The sequence below is a fragment of the Anoplopoma fimbria genome, chromosome 19 (assembly GCF_027596085.1).
Source record: "Anoplopoma fimbria isolate UVic2021 breed Golden Eagle Sablefish chromosome 19, Afim_UVic_2022, whole genome shotgun sequence".
Classification (NCBI taxonomy): Eukaryota; Metazoa; Chordata; class Actinopteri; order Perciformes; family Anoplopomatidae; genus Anoplopoma; species Anoplopoma fimbria.
In genome coordinates this window covers 8,236,969-8,252,776 of record NC_072467.1, presented here as the reverse complement: position 1 = coordinate 8,252,776, position 15,808 = coordinate 8,236,969, and the positions used below count along the sequence as shown (strand labels likewise).

Here is a 15,808-nt window from a genome sequence, read left to right as displayed (position 1 = left end):
GAATTACTCAATTAATATTCTGCTTATTTGCCGGTGTAAACATTTAACCGGTGTATCGAACAAACCTTAACTATACATTTTGTTTAGTACTCACTTTAACAAAGAGCAATAAACAACACACACACATTGGTTCAGGAAAGCCTTTTCTGCTTTAATACAAAGAAAAGAAGCTTTGAACTTCAGAAAATACAAGATTGGTCTGGATTTTTTTTCGCCTCAATTTGACAATTTTCCGTTTCCTATGAAATGCTGCTGTCCGATGCTGTTCAAACAGCTTGGATTGAAATACATCCCCTATTTTACATTGGACTCCAAACTTGGGGGATGATATCCATGTTTATTTTGTTCTTGTTTGTTTTTTTTGGCTGAGAATCAGACCTTTCCTTAAATGGTACTTTAATTTTGTAATATTTTGATGTAAGTGCCCGCAGTGCCATGTGACACCCTGTCCAGCAGATCCAGAAATGTCCTGTTGCGTCCACATATTGCATCCATGCTCACCTCATAAAAACGAGGTAAAAGGCAGGGCAAAATTTCTTCCAAAATAGATGTCATATATATATATATACATACATATATATATATATAGCAATCATATATACACATTCGTACATACATATACTAATTTATGTGATGCAAAGAAACAAAAAATGTACACATTTCTTACAAAATTGTAACAAAGACTGGAAAGTGTTTTGTTTGCTCTGGAGCAACGTCGTGTAGCTGTTTAGCCTCTGCAAGGATTTGTCCACATTTGTGGAAACCAAAGTAATCTCCCAGATTTGTGTCCATTTTCAACTGGCACAGAACTAGCAGAGAGAGGCGGACAGAGGGAGAAGCAGAGTATGAGACAGAAAACAGTTTGGTGGTGGAAATACAAAAGGTTGGAATCAATGTAAATGGAAGATAGAAAAAGAAGTGTGAGATGAAAAGGGATGCATGTGGAAAAGTTGCATGAACCCCCCCCGACCCATAACAAAAAAATAGAAAAAAATATCAGGGAGTGTTCACATAAAAAAATTCACAAACAAATTTTGTGTTCTTTTATTACTAAATATAGTGCAACAATAAACATTGCAATTCTTTCACCCTTTCACTTGCGTCTGAGGATGTTAACTTTCCTCGCCTTTTTTTCTGTTCTTAACACTTGTGAGGCGTAAACCTTGGTCTGTCACTGTCCTGTGCCACAGGGTCAGTCCTCCTTTCTAAAAGAAAACAAGCTTCGGATTCAGAGACGTAAACATAACACAGACCCTGCTCAAAACAAGACAAAAAAACAGGAGGAACATAAAGAATAAAAACAGAACAAGTGTTGGTGTTTTGGGCAGCATGTAATTTTGGAGAGGCAGGGCAGTTTTGATGGTGGCGACGACCCCCACAGTCAGATAGCCAAATCCTCGAGGAATAAAAACCAAGCCGTGTCAACCACAGCGCTCCTCCTGGACAACAGCGTTGTGTGCAGGAACCGTTGCGGCCCTTTGGACTGGTCGGCCTTAGAAGGCCTGCTGGGCTGGGTTGTAGTTGAATGTTGTTGGCACGTGAGGCCTCTCTTCAAGCTTATCATACTCCAGATGAAATTCCTTTGAGATGCAAACACAATTTTAACATGATAGGAAAAGCTCAAATCCAGAAAAAGTGGAGTAAAACTTGATGCCATTTCGCCAGGTTGAGAAAGTACAAAAAGGAAGCAGAAAGACAAATTCTTACCTTGGCTACTTTCCTCCAGTTAAGACAATCAAAAAAGTAGTAGGTTCCCCTCTCGTAGGTATTGGTCTTCAGTGTAGGCTCCATGCCAGGCGCCCTCGTTATCCAAACCCGCTCCTCTTTGTGGTACCTCCAGTCCCGGTTGAAGCTGGAGAGGGTGATTATGGACAAGGAATAAGAGAGAAGGTTGAAACCAGGTGACTGAAGAGTCACGAAAAGTTTCACTCTAAAGATTGGAAAACTACTGACAGCCTGCCACACACTTAAATGGCTTTTTAGAACTGTAAATCAATTTGAAAAGCTGTCAACAATGTCCAGATGGAGAAAAAAAAATAAAAAACATGATCAAACTTAGACAGAACTTAAAAGTAATTATGAACAACATGTTAAGTACTCACAGCTCTACTGCTGCCAGAAGCTGTAGCAGGTCTCCACCATTCATGTAGTACAGGTAGAACAACAGGTCTTCACCATATCGTGCCAGTTTAATTGCAGCCAACTGGAGGCAGGACAGCGAAGAATAAGAAGTATTAGTTTTGTGCCTACATGTACAACCTGAAGACTGCAACCACTTATTGTGAGACTGTTCTTAAGCTCAAAATTACCTTGTCCCTTATGTGGATATTGGTTAAGTATTCCGACGGAACGTGGAAGTCTGAAAAGGCAAGAAAGAGTGGGAGTGACTAAAACATGAAATCTGTATAATTAGAAGACTTTTCTCAAGTTACTGTCATGCCAATGGAGAGATGTGAAGATTAATGCTTTTTTTTACACTATGAATATCAAGATGCAATACCCAAACTGCCATAGGATCACTATATGAAGGTAATTCTAAAGATTAATAAGCCATCCTCCCCCACATAATTCAAGTGAAAGTCTTACCAATGTCTTGAGGTCGACACGGCGATGAGGCCCACGGAGAGGCAAACTTCGGGTACAAGTTTCTGTCAGGAAAGAAAGTTGCAGTAAGTTCTTCCCACTATGGACACCGAAATAGAACATTTGCGAGACACATTATAGATAAAACGGAAAGTAACAGTACAAACTAACAAAACACAAACTATTGAGATCAATGCATAGATGTCAAAAACGCAGTCAACGGGCAACTTAACTGTTTATTTGAGTGCTTTTAAAATCATCAAGTCCAAACATGGATCTCACGATACTAATAGTGCTATAGCATGAAGGGGAGGGAAGATAGTTTTCATAAAGTTTGCTACTGATATTCTAGTTTTTGGGATAAAGGTGTTGCGTATTTGTGATACACACAATTTGTTGGTACAGTTTGGCATCTTGAGTATTTTCCACATAATTGGCTTCATTACAATATTGAGGGCAGCACCTGTTTTTGGAGTGAAAACGGACAAATATACTAAACTGGATAATTGGACCCACAGTGTGGTTGTTTGGTTTCAAAATATTTGGATTATACTGGTAAAGTTTTCTCAAGTTAACATGTCATATGTTTTTTTTCTCTGGGGGTAAAAATGCTACAAGGAGTCCTGCTCAGAGAATGTATTTTAGCAAAGAGCCAAATCTGTTCCAGTGTAAAAATGCCAGTAAAAGGGAGGTTTGAGTTGCACTGGTACATAAGAATGGGGCATAATTAAACTAAGAATTACTCAGTGAAAAGGACAGCTGGGAAATTAGTAACTATGGTAACCTTCTTCGCCTTCAACACCTTATATAGGTCATGTTACATTTAAATGGGCGACAGATTCATTTAAGGACTATGTATTTGTTGCTCCCATTATCATTTTATTTGGACTTACACATTCTTGCTAAAGAAACTCAAGAAGTTACTGTATTTAGGGAAGAACAGCTGTCTTACTCTGGTGAGTTTAAGTTGAGGCCGAGTGTTGTGAGGTCACTTCCTAGCGCCAGATGGACCATCCCCGGATCAGTCTCTGCTGCCCGGATAAACGTCAGCAGGCCAATCATGCCGAATTGGTCTGTCACCATTCCTGAGGGAATGTTCGTCACCCGACCTGCAGCAGCAGCAGCAGCATAATTCAGAGTTCAACAAACCATTGAAACTGGGCTGTGAGCTACAGTTAGTACTTACTGTCAATACATTACCTCCACATTTTTAACCCACACTTTGTGCACGCATTGGAGAGCAAACCAAGCCAATTTTCTTTTTTTTTTACAATTAATGGATACAGACAGACTAATGGAAAGATGATGATGGTCTGTATCATACTGAGCATATACTTTTGGTTTCCTCACTGCAGCCTATCCAATAATTATCTAACCCCAAATGCAGGGTAGAGAGCCCAACTGCCTCACCCAAGTTGTGCGATTAAGAAGGGATGTCTCAGTGGAATTGGAGCGATACGATTGGCTGAGAGGTCTCACCATCGGGCAACACCTGGATCCCTTTCTTCTGGTTGTTGTTCTGTGCTGAGGTCGTCTTGTCTCCGGGGAACTTCGGCCCATCTGCATTGGATGTGCTCTTGCTTGTGGAGTTCAAGTTCTGAAAACAAAGAACCCAGTTTAACACACAGAAAAATAAAACAAGAACGATAAACTTAAGTGAGTAACCTAGAGACAAAAAAACAACCATCCTTTCAGATTGTGTTGTCGGGTCCTCAGTGGTTCACACTTACAGTTTTGCTGTCATCGTTGTTCAACGAGGGGTCCTTATAGTTTGGCCCAGGCAGTGCAGGGAAGTCCTCGTTATGGATGGAGAAATCCTGTGTCTGTTCAGTCGATGGCTTCGTGACCATGCCAACTTGATGATGATGAACATAGTGAAGTAGAGATTATAATTCCCCAAAGTGTAATGAGCAATAAATCACAACATAAAGTTATCATAAGCTATTCTTCTTTGTTAAAACAAAACCTTGGCTAATACTATGAACCCAATCTAGAAGCTAATATTAATTTCCTCTCCTAGGGGAGCCTACTTCCTATCGCTTAATGTGTGTAAAAATAAGACACTTTCTACGGCCTAATGGCCTACCATAAGGAGCCCGTCCAGCCAGTGGGTTGAGCACCGGTGTTGGGTTTCCCGTGCCTTCTCTCCGACTCCTGTCTGCTAACGCAGGGAAGTCTGACAGATCCAGTCCCGTTACATTTTCACTCCCATCTGCAGTAATAGGAAGGTTAGGAACTTGTAATATGTAATGTCACCTTCAACTCAATTTATCTGTATGATAATGTGTCAATTACTAACTTGACAGTGTAACTGTTTTACCCTGTAATTGTATGAATAAATGGCCCTCCCCTAAGTTAACTGCTGACCAAACACAAAAGCTAATTTGAATAATAGTTACTCACCGTCTGTTTCAGCAATCAAAGGTAAATTGATACAATGTTTTCAGTTTTTCAAGAATGAATTTTACTCTCACAAGTTTTCACCAAAAAAATACCAGAATTTTTCAAAAGAGCCAGATCAGTTTAAACTGATTTTCACTCTGAGTGACTTTTATTTGCGTCTAAAAGTAGTTGTGTTTTCTGCTTCAAGAAGACATTGTTTCCTGCATTTCAACAGTGAACAAGGTCGTTTTGTCAAGTCAGCAGCTCATATTAACAAATGTGCAGCAAGGTGTCATTTTCACTGTGTTTCATGTAGAATTGATTTGTTATATTCAAAATAAACACAGGAGTGTTTATTTAAATACAACTTTGAACTAATGATCCCTTGGTATACCCACCTGAGTTAAACACACTAACCTGTGCCATTGAAGATGTTGCTTGATAATGAGTTGTTCATCCCAAACGCCTGATTGCGATTCATACCAAACCCTGACATGCTGCATAGATAAAAGAATAGCAAATCAAAAGGTGAGGCCGGATTCCATTAAACTAATTTTCTTTAAAATGAAAAACAGATCTCCACAAAGGGTCAGAGTTATGCTGGATCCGTCTACCTGTTTATGGTGAAGGGCTGGCGTGCTGGCTGCTGTTTGGGCATACAGATGATACTCGGCGAGCTGCGGTTGGGGCTGCCAAGCCCCGAGCTGCCCATACTATTGGTCCTGCCACTCATCCCTATGCTTTGACCGACCTGAGAGTGGTTCAGCATGTTCCTTGTGTTCATCGGCAATGTCCCCCTGTTAAAACATCATTAGGTCAGATTAAGTGCATTAAAATGTTTGCTCATGTCATGTCAACTGTCGTTTCTATTTACAGGTATTTTCTATTGTCATAAACCACACAAGTATGCGTCTTAACTGAGTCTGCCTTCATTCCCACCTGCTTGGTGATGGAGGGGTATGGAGGGACATGGTGGGGACCCCCGTCGTGGGGGTGATATGACTTGTTAGCTGCGTGCCTTGCGTTAGATTTCGATTTAACTGAGGCGTACTGTTCCCCATGCCCCTTACCGAGAAGCCGAGTGTACCTGCAGAAAGACATAGAAGAAAAACGGGTACAAAAAAAAACTACCGTCAGAAAACCAAGAGAAAGTTAATCTGAAAAAAAGTCCCACATTCACACCTTTAGTAGATTTTAGGTTACATTAGCTTGAGTTCTCCATAAATACCTGCTAAGTTAAACTGCACTCTAGCTCGAACACTATTAACACCAGGGGACTTCTTTTTACTCCAAATATGCTACATGTGAGAAAATTGCTATGGAAATGACATGAAAAATAAAACAAACACTTACTTTGTGGACCGTACAAACTTGCACCAAGCTGTGACAGCTGACCCGACGACGACGGCGAGGGAGAGGACAGCATCTGAAGGAAAACATTTGAGGACTAGAAAGAGTTAGACGACTAGGAAATGCCTCCTCTGGTGTTGATACAAGAAATGACAGGAGTGTGCAGATATGTGGACAAAACTCACATCTTTGTCCGACCGATGTGGGAACATCGACGGCTGGCTGTAGTACATGCTTTCATCGGAGAAGTCGTTATCGACTACCTCGACGAACTCTACAAATTTCTTTCTAGCACCAAACATGCCTTTTGTCACCTGAGGAGAAAGCAGAGTTGCTGTTAAAGATGTGCAAGGGAAAGCAGTCTGGTAAGAGGTAAGAAACTGGACAAACTTAAACACAATTTCAGAGTGACGTTCACATTTCTTATCTAAATACACTGATCTCTCTTCAAAAAAAAATAAAATCTACATTAATCTGCCAAAGTTTTACCTTGAGTTGTTTTAATAACTTAAACTTTGTTTAATGTGCTGCTGCTGTCTTGGCCAGGACACTCTTGTAAAGGAGATTTTTAATCTCAATGAGGCTTTTCCTGGTTAAATAAAAAATAAAAAAATAATAAATAATAATAATAATAATAATAATAATATACATCCAACATTTACAATATAATTGATAACTGCATGACATTTATTATGCATCTGGTTGTTCCAGCACTTCCCTGATACTAAACAACCATAATATTGAATCTACCTTTTATACAGGACATGCTTTTATATGATTGCTCTCTTACATAAAATGAATTCTTAATGTATCATTTATTCTCGTTTCTTTGTGAATCACAATTACATATTGGGGTTTTGAAACAAACTTTTTCAAGTGTGTGTCTCTTTTGTAAAGATGTGCACGCACAAGGGAAGTGAACTTTTATAACAAAATAAACTATTCATTCTCTCCATAACATAGTTTACATAAACCAAGTGACAGATGGACTACCTGTTATTTGTCTACCTATGAAACAACCATGGGATAAGTTTGTCTTAAGTGCTGAATAGTTAGCTCATTTGAAACTGTTGGGGGATGAACAGCAGCAATGCTAACATGCTAGTTAGCCACCACTAGTGTAGTTAGCTCACGTTAGCAGGCTAGCTGCTACAATCAGTCTGTGTTAGCTTAGCTAGCCTAAGCTCGCAAGCGGACCGCCTCAACCAGGAGCGAAGTACCACAGCATACCGACACCTTTCAGCTCCAAAACAACCGGACTACGCTACCGAGCAGCAGGCAGCACCGGGCAGCACCGGGCAGTACCCGGGGCCCTCTCTGCCTCCACTTATCAGGACTCAGCTGTCCGTGCTCTCGGCTCACTTTACGCTCGGTCTGCAGCAGCAGCAGCAGAGACAATCTGCTGGAGCTGGAGGCGAAACATTCACCCCGTACCGAAGCCGAGGAAACCCGAGGCAAAAATCACTCATTCCCAAGGCTCAAATGTGAACCGAACAGATTTTATTTGACAAATAAAAGAGTTAAATATCCTCACCGCATCAATTTCCCTTCTCTACGTTAGATCCAAGATGGCTGTGTGTATTCTCAATCGAAAGAGGGATAGCCTTTACCCTCTGACCTTACAACCTACTGACCACTTCCGTACACAAAACTCAACATGTCAGAAACAGAAAGTATACTCCATCAGTCAGGGTGCGGAACAGTCACCAAAAAACACAGCAAAGAACAAACATGATGTACATTTTTAGGTGAATATTAATAAGGACACATCTGTCGAGCCTCTACCTCCCTCCTGTGATCACAATGTGTCTTTGCATAATGAAAACATTGCTGTCTGTAGCTGCAGTCACTACAGGGGATTACACTTTTAATGGTAATATTCAGATAGTACAGATTTGTTTAACTCAGTACCCCAAGACAGTGACATTGGCATCAAAGTAATGCTTTTATGGTTTTCCTTTGGCCCTACCAACCAGGCAAATCAGCAAACAGCTCCGGGGAGCCTAAAGTTCTCGGTTCACCTTATCAATGGTTTTGTGCCAAATCATTTTTTTTTTAAATTGTTTGATAGTAGGCACAACTAAAACAAATGTCTGCTAACATTGTAAAGGCTTTATTCTGATCTTGAGGTCCTGCCTAGAAGAAGGGCTCCGTATCAAAATGTAATTTTATTACTTTCACCTTACATGTTGCATATTCCTACATTGATCTGATATTAATAATGCTACCACGCAGCAAATCTGGGGCCAGATAGTCTCCCAGCACAGAAAACAGAACAAAGAAAGCTGGGGCTCGGGGGGTTCACAGCAGCTTCTTTCTGCCCAGGTTCCCCCTGGCGGGTTAATTTGCAAGATAATCAAATGGTGAGTTACTGATATACATGACCTTTAATTACCACATTTGGAATGGAGTTATGATAGCATATTTGCTGTTAGCTTTCTGGTTGAATTTTAGAATCAACTGCAATACTGTAGTACGCTTACTATAGGCCTAACTATTACAAATTAACTTGAAAGCTCTTTCTTAACTTTGGAAACATTTGAGTTTATGTCAAGAAATAATGAGCTTTTATAGACTATTTTGACAGCAGACATTTTGACTTGTGATGGCAGGAAAAGCAGTTTAGATATGACATTAATGACGGCATTAATGATGACATCATTACATAAGGTGCTCCAGTAATCACCTAATTGGACAATTATTTACTCCTGTGCTTTCCTCACTAGTGCATATCAAAGTGTCTGCCATGAACAGGGTCTATAATGGCAGTCACTACTTACCCTACTGTTGCCTGTCTGAGGCCCCCAGGCAGTGGATAAGGACAAGGACAAGTGCTAAAAACAGGCTGTCAGTGAGTGAAAACAGACAAGGGGCAAACATCGTCCCTTCTGATAAGAAAAATGAAATTCCTTCTCAGCTGTATCTAGTTGGAAAATAACCCTAATGAAAGTATGCAAGATAGCATGGGGAAATCACACCTTCAGGACTACCCCCCCACCTAGAAATACAAATGTAAAATTATATTCCACTTCTAAAACAATACCAAAAACTAAAACCTGAGCACCTGCATGTGGAGGGTTTATAGAGTTGTATGGCACTGAAGTATTGAATCCACAATGCTTGACAACACAGTTAGAAAGTGGTCCTTACAAAATCTACAGAGCCATGTACCCTCCACCTACTTCTACACTTCTTAGTTTTTCTGGGCTCCTGTAACTTAATTTCCCCTTCTTGCAAAAACACTAAATGAATTATCACAATCTCAGAGCAAGAGTCAGAGCATTAAACACATACAAACTCTTCCTTTGGTCTCCCTGCGCACACTCTTCGCGCAAAGTCTTAGGATTATCTAACAGTACAGGTCCACTTGACTGGCCTGGTGGCACAGACCCAGAATTGCGTCTAGGCAGATTAAAACCGTACGCAAATGACCATCGTTGCTCTTTCATCACAGCGCACTTCTTAAGCTTTCCACCCTGCCCCTCCCTGTCTCTCTCTCTCTCCCACCTCTGTCATCTCATAGAAGAAGGGGGGAAAGTCATTAGGCACAAATAGGGAGGAGAGAGTAGCTAGCTGTTGCTTTGCCATGAAAGTCAGGGCAAAGCTCAGAGCCACTGAGAGATAGTCAGAGGACTTCTCTGGGGAATATCTGCCCAGGGAATACAATACGTTTTCAGCCCATTAAGTTGGATAAACAAATGGCTTACTGTAGGAGATGCTGAGAGTCATGGACATCAACAGGAAAACATTGGAAGGTAGTTGCTTTTTCAATTTTCAATTATGTTTATCTTTACGCTTATAATGTTTTCTGTTTCCTTGTTGACAAGTGGTGATGCTTATTTTCACTGTTGTTTTCATGGTGTTTATCACATTAAAGGTTGTAATTCAGCATCATAATCCTGTAATTGCTGCTACTTGCCGCTTTATATGCTGATGCAATATAACAAATATGCATTACATTGTTGCAAACTTGTTTTGGTTTTCTCAAGATCAATAACTCCAGAGGGGCCGTGGAGGAGCATTAATGGGATGCTATGAAATTTACTTGAAGACGCCCACAGCCCACTTGATTGGAATCCTTGTCTGGCGCTAAATTGACTTGGAGGACCAGTGGTGTATCAGAGACTGGGCAAGATGGGTAATGCCATGCGAGGCGTCATTGCCTTTATTCCCTCAGAACGCTGTCAACGATATCTTGTGGGGGACCTGAAGGAAATGCCACTTGATCGGACCCTGGACCTGAGCAGCCGGCAGTTGCGTCGGACGCCTGTTGCTGCCTGTGTCTTTGATGAGCTGGTGAAGCTCTACCTGAGTAACAACAACCTCAGCAGCTTACCGGCTGAACTGCAGGGCCTGAGGAAGCTGCAGCTCTTAGCCCTTGACTTTAACTGCTTTGAAGAGCTCCCTGCAGCTGTCTGCAGATTGTCCCAGCTCTGCATCCTTTACCTGGGTAACAACAGGCTTTACAGCCTCCCCAGAGAACTGAGAGCGCTCAAGGAACTCAATACTCTTTGGCTCGAGACTAATTGCTTCACTGTTTTCCCAAAGGTGGTTTGTGAGCTTCCTAATCTAAAGACCCTGCACCTTGGTTATAACCAGATACAGAGTTTGCCAACAGAGCTAAGAGGGCTGGAAGAGCTTCGAAGTATCTGGCTTGCCGGGAACCAACTGGCAGTGTTCCCAGCAGTATTGCTGGAAATGCATTTTTTAGCTGTCATTGATGTGGATCGGAACAAAATACGCTACTTCCCGGCCCTGTCTCACATGCAGGGGTTGAAACTTGTCATCTATGACCACAACCCCTGTTTTAATGCCCCGGCAGTGGGCGAGGGAGTCAGAAGAGTCGGGCGGTGGGCGGACTGCCCAGATGATGGGCAGGAAGATGATGGGTCAAAAGCACCGAGTGAGACTGCAGCTGAGGTCACGGCGGTACACCCCGAGGAGGAGCACAACATTTAGGGTCAAGGGACAAAGTGACTTCAGCCGTGGAGAGGCTTGGCAGCACATGATGTTCAAGTGGAACACTTTAAGCCGAGTGGTATGTTGTACATCAGGCCGATGGCATTTAGTCCATATACGGTAAAGCCAAGTTGTTGTACAAGTTGTATACAAACATGTTTGAAAGGGAACATTTGAATCCTGAAATAAAAAGTGTTTAACATGATTGGTTACTCACACTGTATAGAATGTTAGTGTTTTGTTTTAATAAGTAAAACTCTAAATATGATTTCAAATGATTAGCTGCAACAACAGTGATGTTGTAAATTGCTAAAAATCTTTACCAACATCAGATTTTCAGTCCGTCAAAATGTCTCGAACTATTTTATCTTTACAGAATATTTCAGGTTGTAGGACATCTGGGAGATAAAAACAGTGCATGTATTTCTATAATGTTAGTGGTATTTATGCACAGCACTTTTCTATTAAATTGACTATGGAGTTGGTCATTATAGCAGGGATTCAGAAAAAGAAAAGGATCCATTACACAGAATCCTGTTCAAGCAGAGTCTGAGATAGTATCTGTACCTGCTGAGGCTAAGTACAGTGAGGTTTTTAATACAAGTGATGGATGGTTTAAGTCAATTAGTGTACTCCTTATCCAGACCAATGCATAATTCATCAGATAGATTGGGGCTGTGGCTTTGAATAGAGGCTGCTAATGGTCCTTAATATCACCGCCATGAGGTTTGGATCCGAAACAGATCGAAAATGCTGTTTTTTTCAGCATTCCAGGAAAATGTTCTGTAAACAAGATAAAATGTTGTTCCACAATGTGTCTTTTGAAGCATTTTGAATCCTTGTAAGCAAAGCGTAAGTAAAGGGATTAAAATGATCTGCATATCAGTCTTTTAACTGGAAATGTGATGATTGTGACCACACTGAACTACTGTATTCTCTCTAATTCAGCCTCCTATTAAAAAGACTTACTTTATTGTGCGTTTCTGTAACCTGCAGAGATTCTACGAACATATACAGTCATCATTCTGTTTTATCCTTCTAATGCTGTACAGTGTGTCAAAGATAAACAGATACGCTTTTATATTGCCCCCTAGCACACTGAAAACCAAAACTTTACAAACAGTGCTTTTAACAGCACTGTTACTCTTGTTTTACAATAAGCTGTCTGCAGCACGGTAAATGCAAAAACTATGTATCATTGATTGATTCTCATGAATGCTTTTCATTTTTTGACAAGATTTGTTTAAAAAAGTCAATGATTTTATCAAAATGATAACAAAATGATACATAAGGTTGTTCACATTCTAGTATGTAAAAATAGTAATGACTTAATCTAAAGCGAAAGCTTGTTTAGAAAAATAAATCTGTTAATTATTTTCAACGATTGTTTTGAGAAAATAGATAAGGTTTTTATTAGATTAGTTTTATTAGTTAAGGTACAATTTAATACAACAATCATGTGTAATAATGGATAGCATATCTAATTGAATAGCCGTTTGTTTTATATTTTATCAATATGAAATATTATGAGTCAAAAACCCTGCTTTTTCCACCATGACAATTATGAAATTTGCACATAAAGACAGATATTAATTGATCTTTTTCTTGTGTTTAACAAAATATTGACATAAAAGTTCTCAGATTTGTGTCTCTACATCTCATATAGTACACAAAAAAGACCCAATCCCAGTAGCATTAGGACTTTATGTAAATCTTCTGTTAAACTTTCCTTGATGTGCAAGAAGTATGATGTTTTTCTATAGACAAAACATTTTTTAATTATAGCTATTTCATTTTTTAAAGGGTTGTAAATGTAGAACAAACAGGGATGTCACCAAAAGGTACACAAGAGACAATAAAAAACAAGAAGGTTGCCACTGCATGAATATTTAATTTGGTCAACACATAAATAACACCTACTCTGTAACTTCAGAGGCATTTGCAAGAATATTTCCACAACAGAATACAATATAACAGGTAATAAGTGCATCATATTTAACAATCTTTGGTACAGAATCCCATGTCACTTGCACATACTCTGACATAAACGCACTTAACTTTAACTCGCAGTAACTTTACTTATCCATCCTATACTGTTCCTTATTGTTAAATACAAACATGTTAAATTAAAATACTTATATTACTTAAAATACCCCTCTAAAATATCTTGGTGCGTTTGTTGAAAACAAAATAAATACCATTTTCCCAACATTAAATTCAAGTGTTCAAACTGCACTGTAACAGATATTGAATACAAAGGAACATGTGTGTTGATGGAATGAAAACCTGGTTTGTAAAAGCATTGCAGCTTGTATGCCAAGTATGCCACAGCTATTAAATCACCAATTAAACTAAGACGGAACTTCTGTGAATGAAAAAGTATAGTAAATGCAACACATTCACTGTGTCCCTCAGGCTGGACACAAGTTTTACAAGCAGATATTAAAAACAAAGACACTATTTTGGGCACATTTTCCAAAGAATTGCTCTGAAAGGGACTCTGTGAAAAAAGTCTCACGAGGTTTGTTTATCTGTGTCCTTTAAAAGGGTGGGAAACGTTCTTAGAAATCCAAAAAGTATATAATTTCTGTTCCAAGTATGTGGCAGCTACTGACGTATGCACTGGTAATAAAAAGGGTTACTGTCTACTTGTATTATCATGGTAGAAATGTCAGGATATGTGCATTCAGCTATTGAAGGCTGGCTGTGATATGAGAAAATGCAACCTTACAGTTCAACTGATTTTAAAAGGGTGTGTAAAAATGTTGGCTTCCACCTGAATGGTATGGCCTAATTCTGTTGGACAAGCCAGAGCTGGAATGTAGTATCTCCTGTAATGGGCATTATCAAAACTATTATGGCAAAACATAAGACTGTAGAAGTGCTGTAGACAATATGCAGGGAGACATGAGAAGAGGTCAAAGTTACATGGAGGTAAAGTTTTTCAACACAAGACAACACGCAGTAGTTTGTTAGCTTAAAAACAATGCATGTGTTATTTTTTCAGAAACATTGAGCATATACTATAGGTGCTTTTGTTGTATGCAGTGGCATGGTTCACAGGCTTATCCACGGTCCTGGTCTCTGTCGGAGTGCTGTCTCACCCTGTTGAGGCTGTTGGCATCCATCCAACACTTCTGAGCCGTCTTCCTCCTCGGGACCCTTCACGTCAGGAGGCCCTTCCACCTTGGTATCAGGCACATCAGCCACAGAGGCGTCGATGATTTCTGAGGGCTTCTTTGACGACGGCCCTGCCACCGTGTCGTTTCCCTGGAAATCAGATGCCTCGTTCACATATCCGATCACTTGAGGAGCCCGGAGGTCCTTCTGCGAGTTTTCCTTCTCCATGCGCTTCCGAGCCTCCTCTCTCCTCTGCTGGATGCGGGTGTTATCCCCCATCATAACCCTGACTCTCACTTGGTCTGGAGGCCAGATTCCGCCCCATACGAACTGCAGGTAGCTGAACAGCACAATGACACTGAGGAAGGCAAAGTTGGTGGCTACGCCGATTACTGCAGATGTCAGGGGGAAGTTGTACAGAACATATCGTATACCAGTGAAGTAAGCATGGATACGGAGTTGAGACGAGTAGATCTGCACTCGTTTGGACTGGACCTCAATGACCGCACCGACAGAGGGTTGAAAAGCATTTGTCTTGTAGTCTGAGAAGAGCTCAACATCTATGAGCTGCTTCTGCTCAGCCATCCCAGTCAGAAAGAAAGGAGAGAATAGTAAAGTGCTCAGGCTCTGCAGAAGGCTGGAGCGGTAATGCAGCATTGTAGATCGGCCCACTGATGAGACAGTCTTGCCACCCTTGGTGTAACAGGACATCTTGACCATGAACATACCCAGGTTTTCATTCACCGGAGACTCTGGCATCTCTAGCTCCAAAGACACTCGGTAAGGCTGACCGTAAGCCATCACTTGGTCCCTGTCGTTCTTCATGAAAGAGATGTTGGCCGTGGGGTAGGAACACAGAACTGACTCGGAGGCATCACAATCAGAGGTGTAGTAGAAGTGCACAGGGGTGGAGAAGCTCACAGTGGGCATGTAGGAGTAGTAGAAGCTTCCATAGATAAATATGGACACCCAAAGGAGCAGCAGCAGGACACAAAACAGGATGGCAGCCTGGAGTAAAGTCCGCCGTGCTTTGAGGAGAGTGACGGCTGCCACATCCTGGAGCCAGTGTAGTACCAGTCCCATGGTACTCACAAACGTCGCTTCTGGTCCGGACCTTCTTGCTGTCCTGGTCTGGGCAGTTGGTCCTCCTTCCACCCCTCTTGACTGCTGCCCCCGTGGTGGCTCCTTATGTTCATGCATCAGTGGGCGGCTCCCCTCCAAAACTGTGTAATTGTTTATCTTCGCCCTCCCATGACTAATGTCAGTCAGTCAGTCAGTCTAACTAGTACACATTCAATCAGCTGGCTAGCTACGGTCTGAGTTTTACTTTCGCTTTTTTTAAGATAACCTTAGTTGCAACTAGTTCGGCCCATACGTCAACCTACTCTAAAAAACAAAAATATATATGATTCGC

The 15,808-nt window shown here is 40.9% G+C and overlaps 3 protein-coding genes across 5 annotated transcripts; 1 reads left to right on the top strand and 2 right to left on the bottom strand.

Annotated features, from left to right (window-relative positions):
- Positions 1-130: 130 nt before the first annotated feature.
- On the bottom strand, positions 131-7,965 carry cnot2 (CCR4-NOT transcription complex, subunit 2). Of its 3 annotated transcripts, none has more exons than XM_054619371.1 (15): positions 7,850-7,965; positions 6,501-6,629; positions 6,319-6,412; positions 5,905-6,052; positions 5,580-5,762; positions 5,383-5,462; positions 4,670-4,795; positions 4,314-4,438; positions 4,063-4,180; positions 3,536-3,692; positions 2,587-2,648; positions 2,310-2,359; positions 2,103-2,203; positions 1,708-1,852; positions 131-1,580 (listed from the first exon to the last, which is right to left on the bottom strand). In XM_054619371.1, exons 2-15 carry the CDS (start codon positions 6,615-6,617, stop codon positions 1,494-1,496), a joined length of 1,593 nt encoding a protein of 530 aa, XP_054475346.1. In that variant the 5' UTR covers positions 6,618-6,629; positions 7,850-7,965; the 3' UTR covers positions 131-1,493. The 3 variants fall into 3 exon arrangements, with proteins under 3 accessions (XP_054475346.1, XP_054475347.1, XP_054475348.1); XM_054619372.1 differs by having other exon boundaries at positions 6,319-6,391; positions 7,850-7,964; XM_054619373.1 differs by lacking the exon at positions 4,670-4,795 and having other exon boundaries at positions 7,850-7,962.
- Positions 7,966-10,403: 2,438 nt separating this feature from the next.
- On the top strand, positions 10,404-11,274 carry lrrc10 (leucine rich repeat containing 10). Its single transcript, XM_054620811.1, has one exon. The coding sequence runs from the start codon at positions 10,450-10,452 to the stop codon at positions 11,272-11,274; it is 825 nt and encodes a 274-aa protein (XP_054476786.1). The 5' UTR covers positions 10,404-10,449.
- A 1,810-nt stretch (positions 11,275-13,084) lies between these two features.
- Positions 13,085-15,606, bottom strand: LOC129107985 (seipin-like). Its single transcript, XM_054619604.1, has one exon. The coding sequence runs from the start codon at positions 15,592-15,594 to the stop codon at positions 14,332-14,334; it is 1,263 nt and encodes a 420-aa protein (XP_054475579.1). The 5' UTR covers positions 15,595-15,606; the 3' UTR covers positions 13,085-14,331.
- Between the last annotated feature and the right edge of the window lie 202 nt (positions 15,607-15,808).

Coding starts and splice junctions, on each gene's coding strand:
- lrrc10 (XM_054620811.1), top strand. CDS start 10,450: ATGGGTAATGCCATGCGAGGCGTCATTGCCTTTATTCCCTCAGAACGC.
- cnot2 (XM_054619371.1), bottom strand. CDS start 6,617: ATGTTTGGTGCTAGAAAGAAATTTGTAGAGTTCGTCGAGGTAGTCGAT. Junction 4,181..4,313: donor ACAACGATGACAGCAAAACT/GTAAGTGTGAAC, acceptor CTTTGTTTTCAG/AACTTGAACTCCACAAGCAA. Junction 2,204..2,309: donor ATATCCACATAAGGGACAAG/GTAATTTTGAGC, acceptor TCCTGCCTCCAG/TTGGCTGCAATTAAACTGGC.
- LOC129107985 (XM_054619604.1), bottom strand. CDS start 15,594: ATGCATGAACATAAGGAGCCACCACGGGGGCAGCAGTCAAGAGGGGTG.